Consider the following 13,601-nt stretch of genomic DNA (forward strand, 5'->3'; position numbering starts at 1 on the left):
GCTTATAAAACTTAAACTTTGTTATTTATTTTTTAAATGAGCGATCGTTTCGCTTGATTTCATGGGGACTTTATCCTGACCTGACTTTCGTCATTAGCGTGTGTGGAGCCGATATAAAGGCTGAAACTAAGATAAGTCCGGGTCAGGTTTTGAATGCTGTTTAATCTGATGTTTCTATCCATTCCAGTCATCTTCCTTGTCCTATGTTGATTTCAATAAAACTCCTGCAACTTTTAAATAGTACTTATTTAAGAAATAATGCACTTGAATTCATTTATATGCAAAATGAATGTAATTTTTTGGATGCTTGATTGCATGTTAATTAAAATGAAAATGTATCATATTTAAAATTTACAATTAGTTGAATTAGAATGTAGAATGTACATTTAGATGTAATGTCATCATCTTCTGTTGGCTTTAAAGTGTACTGACAAGTATTTTAACTAAAAATATATTTTATGCAATTCCATCGGAAAATGGAATGGTTTGTGTTTAAATATATTTGTAACTACAGTTGAAACAATAATCAATCAAGTGCTTTACATGTTCTTTGGTACATGTCTGTCAAAATAAGTGTAGGCCTCTTTACAGCACAAACAAGGTCAGATCCAACCCACCTAACCCAAAATGTGCCTATTAGACTTAGTATACATAAAGTAGTAGTATAGTAGTATGCTATACTAAACATAACAAAAGCCTGTGGCCATGCACACTAGCATCCATGGTCCTTGACTGTATAGTTCTTGTGCTATATCAAACCCCAATGTACAAAACTTCCATACAAAATCAGTAAATTTAGATCAATAGCTGTACAGAAATTATCAAAAAGGGTTGATTTTACATGACTGTAGAGAGAACATGCTTAGTAACAATACTTTCTGATTTATTGATTGGGAAAAAAGAAAAGCAAGTGTAATCTGTGATCAAAGATTATCAGGGCAGAACGGCTATTTTCATCCACAACGTGTCCCAGATGGGAACAATGTCGAGCATGATGTTTTGTGTGGATTAGATGGGCAGTTGATGCTCTGCAGTCACGTAAATAAGAGCTCTCGACGGAAATGAGCACAAGATTAACATATATTCATCACTGGGGAGGATTTTTTATTTATTTTTTTCAATAACATACCTAAAATAAAGATAGAGGCGTGGTTTATATGACTGGTGAATTAATGGAGAAACATTCTATAACTGCATAACAGATGTGATGGGGAGGGGGAGAGAGATTAGTGGTGCTTTAATGATTTGAAAGCACTTGAGCTTAAAGCTGATGGGGAGGGGGTTAAATCACCAGCACACTTATCACAATATACACAATTCAGCATGTCTGCCTGAGGGCTGCTGCATGGGCAAACAAGCCTGGACATCTTATTCATGTAAACTTAGGTATTTCCTAACATATCCAGAGGAATTCGTTTATCAGGTAGGATTTTTTTTTTTTCTTAGAGGCATTCTTTCATTTTCATATCACACTTTAGCAGACCAGACAGGACACACATCAGCAACGTACACATTTTCAAGATAAATCATTTCAGTGTTTTTTTTTTTTTTTTTTTTTTTTTTTTGAAATGTGAAACGAATTTTGTGAATATGTAACGCGAGGCGATATTTCATTAATGTGTGCATTACCATCGTAACCTGTTGCTGGAGATCAGCGCGAAATCGATTAATAACGCTCGCGTTCCTGCGAATGGTGCAGCGCGTTTGGAGAGCGCGTGCAGGGCGCGTCCACACTTAACACAGCTTTTAGAAATAATAATGAACTTTTAATAGCGATATTTATTTCATGCATCTATGAGAAATGTAGAAGCTCACAAAGTAGATTGTATTTGATGTATAAATAGTCAAATGGAGCTAAAGAAAAAAAGGTAGGCTATATTTATTTTTATTGCAAATCAAGACGTAACAGAATTTAGGTTAAAAGAACTATAGTAAAAATAATCTGCCCCACGCTCTATGATAGTGTAGATGAAGGGGTTACAGAGAAGTTACATTTAAGTAATTCAAAGCAATGATGGTTAGCAAATAAATCATCGTGACAAAGGAATAAGGCTACTTCAAATAAATGATTAATGATTATGGAAAACAATGAATTGCTCTATATATAGGGTCGTGTACTTTTCATAGTCCTACAAACAATATTTTTGTTGTAATTTTAGCCACAGTTGGAACATAACCCCCAGGGACATTACCCCATAAAATATTGATTTAATCACCTTCAATAAAACTGAAAAACATAAGCATTCAGGGATTTTCATTAGTTCCATAAATCTGCAAAAATCTGAAAACAAAATTAGACGTTGCACAAATTACTCATGGACTAGAAACATTGTGCAGTGCTTATTGATAAACAGGTATTAAAGAAGATGGATGTGTTTCCTGTCATGAATCAGTCAATCAATGTAGAGAGAAAGATATAATTTTTCGAAGAGGTGCCTTGTTTATCTGAGTTATCTGAGCTTTGGTTCTGTCCCCCCATAATCTTGTTACGCATGGGAGAGAGAAAGAGAGAGAGAGAGACACAGACCAGTAAAGATGGGGGTGGATGGATGGTATGGCAAAGGAGGGTAAATACATCATGGATTAGAATCAGCCATGTTTGTTATCATGGCTTTAGGGAACATACATGCACATACATGTACAGAAAATTGTATTTCAGGAGATATTAGATGTGAACCAAAGGCTCAACTTTTGAATGCGTGCATAGTCAGTGTACAGTACAGAATTAGTAATAACTGTATACGACTAATTGTTTGAGCTGGTTTTAGCACTGACTCCTGCGCTGTCATGTTTCCAAGGAAACTCGGTTTCTCTTTCACAATAAAAAGAAAAAAAACTGTGATCACAATCATATTCAGAGCCAAGAATAAAGATTGCTGTTTAGATAATTTAGTGCACTAGTTGTTGCTTATATGGTTTTTCAATTTTCTTAATAAAAGAAAAGATTAGAAAAACCCTTCAGCAAGTCAAGAATGACTTTGAAGAGTTTTTTTCTTTTATTTACCTTCATGATAAAGATGTTTCTAATTCAGGCATTGTGTATTTCTTTACGGGTTTTGTGAGACTTACTGAACAGTTTCTTCCATACATCCTCTGTCTTTTTGCGTTATGTTATTTTCAGGCTGTGCATTTGATTCTTGACACATGGCTGGGATGAGGTTTGTGAATATGGGTGTTCGTGTTCGGAGGACTGCTGAACCAGCAGAACCAGAACCTGAACCTGAACCTGAACCACAGCCCAAACCAGAACACGAGCCACATCCTGCTCCCCCAACTCATCATGACTATGAGAACATGAAGAGCAAGTTCATGAATGAGCTGGAACATCTTCCATGTAAGTACCTACATTATTTACTCAAGTTAACAGAAGAGTAAGCAAGCAAAGAGATGAGTTTACTTTCTTGCATCACAATTACATATACAGCACATTAATGTGTTTGATTCATTGAATAGCATTTCTTCTTATCTATCTATCTATCTATCTATCTATCTATCTATCTATCTATCTATCTATCTATCTATCTATCTATCTATCTATCTATCTATCTATCTATCTATCTATCTATCTATCTATCTATCTATCTATCATCTGTCTGTCTATCTGTCTTGTCTGTCTGTCTGTCTATCTATCTATCATCTGTCTGTATGTCTGTCTGTCTACACTGTAAATAAAATCATGCTTTGTTATCACAACTTTTTTTTCTTTTGTCAAATCAACTTAGATAATTTATGTGGTTCAGATAACATACTTTTGTGAGTTTCTGTTGATTAAACCAATCTCCATTTTATTAACTTATTTTTTTAATTTCAATGAACTTAAAATTTTAAGGCAACCGGTTACTTTTTTAAGTTAAACCAACAATAATGCTAATGTTTACAGTCTATCTATCTATCTATCTATCTATCTATCTATCTATCTATCTATCTATCTATCTATCTATCTATCTATCTATCTATCTATCTATCTATCTATCTTATCTATCTATCTATCTATCTGTCTGTCTGTCTGTCTGTCTGTCTGTCTGTCTGTCTGTCTGTCTGTCTGTCTGTCTGTCTGTCTGTCTGTCTGTCTGTCTATCTATCTATCTATCTATCTATCTATCTATCTATCTATCTATCTATCTATCTATCTATCTGTCTGTCTGTCTGTCTGTCTGTCTGTCTGTCTGTCTGTCTGTCTGTCTGTCTGTCCATCCATCCATCCATCAATTAATAAATGTGTGGATGGAAACACAAAACCAGCACAATGAAGAGAGTAAATGTAGATCAGACAGTTGATTTATTACATTTATAAATAATTCTGTTCAGCTCCTCAACTCACTGCGCTTAATGTCATTAAAATTCGGAATTCACTGATCTTGTTGTGATTGTGTAACCTGACAGGAAACAATATCATTCTTCATTTTCATCTATTCTCTGAGTCATTACCTGCATTTGATGAGATGTGAAATTACATAAATGGAGCACTTTGATTTATGTTTTTGTTCAGCTTTATAGACGATGATAATTTCAAATTACAGTTTTTCTCGATTGCTTAAACACATTTCTTGAAACTATGCCTCGTATTCTCAAAACAGTAAACACAAATCCATAACGTCTCACCCAATTCCCCAAACATCCTATTTTCAGGTCAAAATGAAGCTCTACACTCAAAACCATTCACTCTTGCTGAAAAACCAAACTTTGCCCTCAGACAGGACACACAAGCCCTCAAAAATACACACACTACAACATAGTCTTACACACTGGTGCTATAAATTCAAAACAACATTTCCAAAACTGGTAAGTCATGTTGCTTGTGGTCCATCCATCTTTTTTTTTTTACTCGCTTCTACTCAAGATGTGTGTGAGCATCATATGACAGTAAAAGAGCACACACAAACCTTATTCAAATATGGAATTGTATTGGAATGGTAAAGAGTGTTGGTACATGCCTCCACTCAAGGATACAATATGATGAACAAGTCTAAGAATGTTCCACATATGGTTGAAATACCATCATTGGCCTAGAAAGATAACATTCTGGGAGTCAAGATAAAGGAGAAAGGATGCCCTCCCTTCACTGTCACACTCTGCAGCCACTCTGTGTGACTGTACGACTGCTGGCCTTTTCTGGCAAGAACATAAACCTCATCAAAGACAATTGGAAATGTTTGTCTCTTATTCAGTGATAGAAATCTGTTTGCCACCACACCTCCCTGAAGGTTCTGATGATGGTGAAGCGACGTTCAGGCGACGGTGAAGCGACTCAAATTTGTCTGTACTCGTTGCCCAGCCTCCCTCATAGTCATACCATGGACAACATGGCCAACTAAAGTGGCTTGAATTTAATCCGAGACTGCTTGTCTTCTTGCCCTTGCCCTTCCTCCTCCTCCTCCTCCTCCTCTTCCTCCACCTCTTCCTCATCCTCTTCCTCCTCCTCCTCTTCCTCCTCCTCCTCCTCCTCTTCCTCCTCCTCCTCCTCCTCCTCCTCTTCCTCCTCCTCTTCCTCCTCCTCCTCCTCCTCTCCCTCCCCCTCCTCGACCTATTGCTTACTGTAATTTCTCTGTGGATCCATTGTTCCAAAACTCAGTAAACTGATTTTTATCTTTTATAAAAGATTGTATAACCTTTTATCTATCTATTGAAGGATCTGACTGATGTGTGTTCAATTTTGACTCTTAGTGTTTCCACCTGGGTAATTGTGTGCTAACTGAGCTGAAGCTGAGCTGACTTGAGTGAACAATTTTGAATGCTAGTGCTTTCTAAATGACCACGTGGTGTAGGCAATGAGAAATGAAGGGATTTGTGTGTAGAGTTTTGCTGTGACAGTTCAGCAAATCTGACTAATGTGTCAAAACAAGGGAATAGTGTTCATAGTTCAGTGAAATGGGTGTGCTTTTTGATAAATGGCATTATGGTTTTGAAATTTTAGTTCAAAAGCCTGGTTATAGTGTTTAAGCAATCGAGAAAAACTGTAAAAGCACATTGAGTTGATGTCATAAGACACTAAGCGAGTATTGTCCTGTGTGCTGTCCTGTACCTGTTTCCATGGAGACTGACCAGCTCTCTGCTCCCCTTAGTGCCGATGTGGGCTGTAGGAGCCATCGTGGTGGTGGTGCTCGCCCTTGTGGCTTGTTTTACATATTGCATGTTCAAGAAATGCTTCGGCAAGAAGAAGAAATCCAAGAAAGCTCGAGAGAGAAAGAGAGCAGCACGGAAAAAAGTAGAAGGGACTGAAAAAGAGGGTGAAGGAGAAAAAAAGGTCCAAGAACAATTACAGGTTTCACTTTATTTTAGGGTGATGTTGTTACTGTGTAATTACACAAGTAAGTACTTAGTAATAACTACATTTACTTACTATAGGGTTAGGTTTTTTTTAGGGTTAGTTACTTCTAATTATGTATAACTGTTATTTCTATAGTAAGTACATAACGTGTAACCATGTCACCCTAAAATAAAGTGTACATAAACACAACCTCGATTTCAAAGTTCTTTTATATTTTTCATTATGGTTCATTATAGAATGCGCGTGTGTGTGTGTGTGTGTGTCGATTTCAAAGTTCTTTTACAGTTTTTTACAATCACTTTGTTACTATTTTCAGAACCTTGATGTCATTTTTTACAACTCTAGACACAAAACTCACAACCAATGATCAAAATGCACATTTTTCAAAACTCTAACCCTTTTCTCAATTGCTTGGATACAATACACATAAAACTTAGATCATTTGTTCATTCAACAAAAATCACCTGTTCAATATGACACAACTTAACATCAAAGTACTACTATTTCAAAAGGCAATTCACACATTACATTTCAAATGAGTGTCTATTCATTTCCTTACAATGATCTAACTATCAATTGATACAACTGCTCAAAATGATAAGTAACTGTTGCAGTACTCTTAATGCATAGTTGTATGGAAACAGACACACAATCTTCCACGTTTACAGTAAATCATGAAAGTTTCAAGATAATGAGATTCATTGTCACCAATTAGCATGGAGCATGAACCAATTAGACTACAATATCCATGGATGTAGCCTAATATTTTATATTTTTGCTTTGATTCCAATAAACCTATGTTGTGATTGTACTTTAGTGTTTTGCATCAATATATTACACACTTTGTTCAATGATTCCACTATGTCTGTATTCTCTCTACTACTGCAGTACTTTTACAGAGATGTATTTACTGTACATGTAGTACCATAATGAAACCTGTATCACCTATTTTGTTCTACAATATTTAATGATTGTACGAACAATGACACAGTGAAACTATCGGTTGCTTGTGTGTGGGTGATCTATAGTTATGTTTCAATGGTATTTCACAGTAAATTTGTTTTTTGAACCAATGATTGTGCAAGTGCAAGATTTCTTTAAAGATGTGAATGCGCAATGCAATGTTTTGAACATTAGACAGCCTGTGTTACAAGTGATAACCGTTTTGAGTTTTGTGTCTAGAGTTTTGAAAAATGACATCAATGTTCTGAAAATAGTAGCAAAGTGATTGTAAAAAACTGTATATTTTTCATTATGGTTCATTATAGAATGTGTGTGTGTGTGTGTGTGTGTGTGTGTGTGTGTGTGTGTGTGTGTGTGTGTGTGTGTGTGTGTGTGTGTGTGTGTGTGTGTGTGTGTGTGTGTGTGTGTGTGTGTGTGTGTGTGTGTGTGTGTGTGTGTGTGTGTGTGTGTGTGTGTGTGTGTGTGTGTGTGTGCGTGTGCGTGCATGCGTGCGTGTGTGCGTGTGTGTGTGTGTGTGTGTGTGTGTGTGTGTGTGTGTGTGTGTGTGTGTGTGTGTGTGTGTGTGTGAAATATAGTGAGTATAGTAACAGTTTCTAGATTTCATAAAATACATTTTGATTAATATCATTTACATATTGCATAGGCACGCTTTAATAAACTGACTATCAATCTTGCAGGAGGAAGGAGAAAAAAAGGAGGGAGAAGAGCAAAAAGAGGAGCATGAAAATCTGGGAAAACTGGAATTCTCTTTGGATTACAACTTCACTGATGCTCAGGTGCATTCCTGATGTTTGAAAATACTTGATAAAAAGTTGTGATGACGTCACTGTAACAAGAAAAGGGAATCAACATTAATTTGGTGTCAACAGCTGATAGTCGGAGTTCTTCAGGCTCAAGATCTTCCTGCTATGGATATTGGCGGCACATCTGACCCATATGTAAAAGTTTACCTGCTTCCAGACAAGAAGAAGAAGTTTGAAACCAAAGTCCAGCGCAAAAACCTCTGCCCTGTCTTCAACGAGACCTTTATCTTCAAGGTTTTTCTTAAATGTTGTTTGTTTGAATACTGTAGTACGTAGCCGGATTCTGTACACGATGATTTATATATGTGTTAGCGTGAACATGTGGTTTTATTGTCTGTAGTTTTGTCTTTTTGAGTGTTCTAGCGTCTGTTTAGTTCCACCTGTAGTTTGTTTGTCCATTTCTCTCTCTCTCTCAGGTTTTGTGTCAGGGTTTTGTCTCCTTGTGTGGCATCTTAAGTTCCCAGAAATCCCTGCTTCCCTACACTGGTTTTGTCATTCATTTTTTGATTGACAGCTATCCAGGTATCTCTGAGGTTAAATACATTTTTGAAGGAATAGTTCACGTAAAAATGAACACGTAACAATGTACTAAAAAGGAATGTTTATTATAATAATTATAATTTATTCACCCTCATGTTGTTCCAAACCATATTGACTATTCAAAAAAAAAGAGATTTTTTTTCAAGAATGTTCACACTGTCCTTTTCCATACAGCGACAGTTCATGTAGTGACCATTCTGTCACATGGTCACCATAGACTGCCATTAATGGAAAAGGGCTGCGTAAACATTCTACATTATGTTCTTTCTTTTTTTTCAACATAAAGGTGACTAAATACTGGCAAAATGTACATTTTTTGGACGAATTATTCCTTTAATTATCAGCATCAGAAAGCATTTGAAATGGTTTCTGATGTTGCTGAATCTCTTTTTTGGATTTTCAGCATTTTACTAAAGACATCTCAATGTTTTATGAAATATTAACACTGGAAAACATAAACACTTATGTTTATAGACTAATTTGAGCTAATATGTTTGTGGCTCACTTATAGATTCCCTATGCTGAGTTGGGCGGTAAAACTTTGGTGCTGCAGGTGTTTGACTTTGATCGGTTTGGTAAACATGATGTGATTGGCCAGATAAAGATTCCTATGAACTGTGTGGATCTCGCACAGCCACTGCATGAATGGAGAGATCTTGAAAATGGAGAAAAGGAGGAGGTACATAGTATTTCCTGTCAATATTTGTATCTATTTTGTATCTGTTCTGTATTTATTATTATATCTAATCTTTATAAACTGTATATATTCTAAAGCTGTACCTATTCACTTTCTTTTTTTCTCTTTAACAGGAGAAACTTGGAGACGTTTGTATTTCTCTGCGTTATGTTCCCACTGCTGGAAAACTCACCGTCAACATAATGGAGGCCAAAAATCTCAAGAAGATGGATGTCGGTGGTTTATCAGGTACAATCCATAATTCATTTCAAATATTTAAATAGATTTAAATTAAATCACATCTATAAAATTGCATAAATTAAAGGTAGCGTACACTATGTAACTTTTGGCGGAAGAACATTGTTGGTTGTGCTTCGGCTCTGCGTGACTGTGCGGATGAATGTGATCATCCTACAGCTCATAAAACATTCACTAGTCTTAAGAGATATAACCAGATTAGTAAGCTAATTAGCTTGACATTACTGTAGCTATACACACGGTACTTCCTTGAAGATAAATTCCAGCACAGCGCTACAACAACCATAATGGATCGACCCTTCACAATAGATAATGCTTCTTTAAGATGAACTCTGTTAGAGAGCTACATTGGGCATTCTGTTCAATATAATACCATACTCACCTGTTGAGTAATACAAACACCATCTCCGCATCACTTTTACAACATTTCAAATCCCTCAGGTCTCGCCATCTCTGAAAAGCCAAGCCAATGTTGATTCTTGTTTTATTACGAACTCGGATATGCGTTTTCTTTTTGCCAGCAGACTCTCCTGTGTTTTGCTTCTTGCAAACTTTCTTGCTCATTGTGACAACTAAACTATGCAAATCACACACCATACACACGTCAAAGTAGCCAGAGCAAGTTTCCTCTATTTACGGATATGACGAGACCTATCTCGTACGTATAAATTCGTATGATTTGTCTAAACCCGAGTGATGGGTAGGTTTAGGGGCGGGGTCAGGGGTAGGTCATTCAAATATGTACAATTTAGCAAAAATTAGCCACCTCGTAAAATACGTACAAATTGCCGTGAGATTGGGTTGGACGAGACATGCACAGTCGAGTCACGTGTGTCCACAATTTCCTGCGAAAACTATCCCGCTAGGGATAAACACTTATACGGTAATAGGCTTACCATGGTGAATCAGAGTAAGACAAAAAAAAAAACTTTTGGAAGAAGGATGTGTTGAGTAACTATTTATTAAATTAAATAAAAAAAAGTTTTTTTTACTATTTCATATATATTTGTATACTTTACTATTTTTCTAAAATGTGGAAAATACTGCTAACACTGTCTGAAACAATTTGAATAGTACATTTCATGTATTCACAGTTATATTTTTATTAATATATTTTTTTACGCTTGCATTTGAACCACTTTGATAACGATCCTACTTCCTATGTCAGATCCGTATGTGAAGATTGTGCTACAGCATAACGGAAAGCGTCTGAAAAAGAAGAAAACTACAGTTAAAAAGAACACACTGAACCCATACTTCAATGAGAGCTTCAGCTTTGAGGTCCCATTTGAACAGATTCAGGTGATGTGTGATTATTCTTGCGTCTGGTATATCCTATAGTGTGTCAATTACTGTGCGTGTACAAATTTTGAATGGAACATTTATAGATGACCATGTAAAATGGAATAAATTCATATTCTAAAGTCCAAATCTATTCAAATGCAGAAAGTCCAACTCGTCATCACTGTATTTGACTACGACAAGCTGGGCAGCAACGACCCTATCGGCAAAACCTTAATTGGTTATGGCGCTACAGGTGTCGGCCTACGCCATTGGTCAGACATGCTGGCCAATCCCCGGCGTCCAGTGGCCCAGTGGCACGTTCTTCAAACAGAGGAAGAGGTGGATGCTACTCTGAAGGCGCCACATCGCTAACCATCGTCATGGTAACAAGTGGATATACCCAGAGTACACTCACATCCAGGGTAACAGTGAATCATTCATCTACTGAGCAACTTAGTGAATGGCACTGATAAGCACTGCATGCATCAGCTTTACTAGCATGACCAGTGATCTTTACTCTTTATGTTTCATGCAAGCATTGCAGAGTTATAGCTTCACACTTAATGTTTTCTCTCCCAAGGTAATTTTGTATTATGTGAAGATCGTCATGATTTGTTATGAGTTGTATTTTTAAATGCATGTTTTTATGTTTGGAGTAGATGTGTTTTCTTTATGGTAACTGTCACTCTGCATGGTTTCGTAAGTTATTTTGTTGTGTTAAAGACGTGATGATGAATTGTTGCTAATTTTGGTGAGAGCTAAACCAGTACAGAGAGTATGTCTATGATTTTCGGCAATTATAAAACGAGATCAGAATTAAAATATTCTCGTCTGCATTTATTTAGCTATGCAAATGACAACAGTTCGAATAGTTATATTTATATAAATAGATAGATATTTTGTATTCCCAATGCTAAAGTCATTTTGTGTTTGAAAATGCAAATCAAATTAAACCGATGTATCACTTGTTTCTTGTGTGCGCTCTATTTAACCACACTTTTAATGTTGAGGACCACCTCCAACAGACACTTATTATAAAATCCGCTTTATGTTTTCAATGTATAACAATTAATTCATTGGCTTTTCTATAGTCATATAACAGTTGTGGTCAGAATTAATGGCACCCCTGGTAAATATGATAAAAAATGGCTGTAAAAAATAAATCCGCATTGTTTATCCTTTTGATCTTTCATTAAAAAAATGTGCAAGTAAAATAAGTGCAAGTGAAAGGGGGGAGGGGGGGGGGGGGGGAGGGGGGGGGGGGGTCACATTATGAACTAAATGTTTTTCTCCAAAACAGGTTGGCCCCAATTATTGGCACCCCTAGAATTTTTACGAGTAAAACATCTCTGAAGTGTATTCCCATTAATATTTGCCTTTTTTTTAGCACACCAGGGCTGACTAGGAACATGAAATTGTCTAGCTATGACTTCTTGTTTCACATGAGTTTAAATATGAGGAAACACAAAGGCCAAAATCCCTTAATCATCCATCACAATGAGTAAAACCAAACCCATTTTATTGATGGCATTTTGAATGCACCGTGACGAGATCCTGAGGCCCATTGTTGTGTCATTCATCAACGACCATCACCTCATGTTGCAGCATGATAATGCACGGCCCCATGTTGAAGGATCTGTACACAATTCCTGGAAACTGAAAACATCCCAGTTCTTGCAGGGCCAGCATACTCACCGGACATGTCACCCATTGAGCATGTTTGGGATGCTCTGGATCGGCGTATACGACAGCGTGTTCCAGGTATCCAGCAACTTCGCACAGCCATTGAAGAGGACTGGACCAACATTCCACAGGCCACAATCAACAACCTGATCAACTCTATGCGAAGGAGATGTGTTGCACTGCGTGAGGCAAATGGTGATCACACCAGATACTGACTGGTTTTCGGACCCCCCCCGGACAGCCCAGTACAGTAAAACTGTACATTTTAGAGTGGCCTTTTATTGTGGCCAGCCTAAGGCACACCTGTGCAATAATCATGCTGTCTAATCAGCATCTTGATATGCCACACCTGTGAGGTGGATGGATTATCTCGGCAAAGGAGAAGTGCTCACTAACAGATTTAGACAGATTTGTAGACAATATTTGAGGAAAAATAGGTCTTTTGTGTACATAGAAAAAGTCTTAGATCTTTGAGTTCAGCTCATGAAAAATGGGGGCAAAAACAAAAGTGTTGCGTTTATTATTTTGTTCAGTGTAGTTCTGATGTGCATCAAAAGATTGTTGAGCATCACAAAATAGAGTGGCTGTATGAAAATAGCCAAAGAATTGAAAATCCCCATTTTGCCCATCAGTGCAATAATTAAGAAGTTTGAATCAACTAAAGATGTTACGAATCTGCCAGGAAGAGGACGTGTGTCTATATTGTCTTAATGCATGGTGAGGAGGAGAGTTTGAGTGGCCAAAGACTCTTCAAGGATCACAGATGGAGAATTGCAGAGATTAGTTGATTATTGGGGTCAGAAGCCTACAAAAAAAAAAAAAAAAAAAAAAAAACCTACATCACCACGTGTTGTTTGGGAGGGTTTCAAGAAAAATCCTCCTCGCTCATCCAAAAACAAACTCCAGAAAATACAATTGTCAGACACGACTGGAACTTCAAACTGCACAGAAAAAAAAAGAGCTTTTTGGCAGCAAACGCTAGATGGGTTTGGAACACACAAGGATAAAAAGTACCCCATGTGTACAATTTAATATACCGTTGGATCTTTAATGTTGTGGGCATATTTTTCTTGTTCAGATACATGGCATTGTGGATTCTATCAAATATCAACAGATAAAAAATTAA

At 36.8% G+C, this 13,601-nt stretch overlaps 1 protein-coding gene across 1 annotated transcript; it reads left to right on the forward strand.

Moving 5' to 3' along the window:
• Positions 1 to 1,272: 1,272 nt before the first annotated feature.
• Positions 1,273 to 11,760, forward strand: syt5b (synaptotagmin Vb). Its single transcript, XM_056249837.1, has 9 exons — positions 1,273 to 1,423; positions 3,122 to 3,334; positions 6,063 to 6,244; positions 7,909 to 8,007; positions 8,101 to 8,268; positions 9,086 to 9,253; positions 9,385 to 9,499; positions 10,677 to 10,810; positions 10,955 to 11,760. Exons 2-9 carry the CDS (start codon positions 3,145 to 3,147, stop codon positions 11,162 to 11,164), a joined length of 1,266 nt encoding a protein of 421 aa, XP_056105812.1. The 5' UTR covers positions 1,273 to 1,423; positions 3,122 to 3,144; the 3' UTR covers positions 11,165 to 11,760.
• The last annotated feature ends 1,841 nt before the right edge of the window (positions 11,761 to 13,601 follow it).

This window comes from Rhinichthys klamathensis, unplaced genomic scaffold, assembly GCF_029890125.1.
Source record: "Rhinichthys klamathensis goyatoka isolate OS25496 unplaced genomic scaffold, OSU_Roscu_1.1 h1tg000064l_1, whole genome shotgun sequence".
Taxonomy (NCBI): domain Eukaryota; kingdom Metazoa; phylum Chordata; class Actinopteri; order Cypriniformes; family Leuciscidae; genus Rhinichthys; species Rhinichthys klamathensis.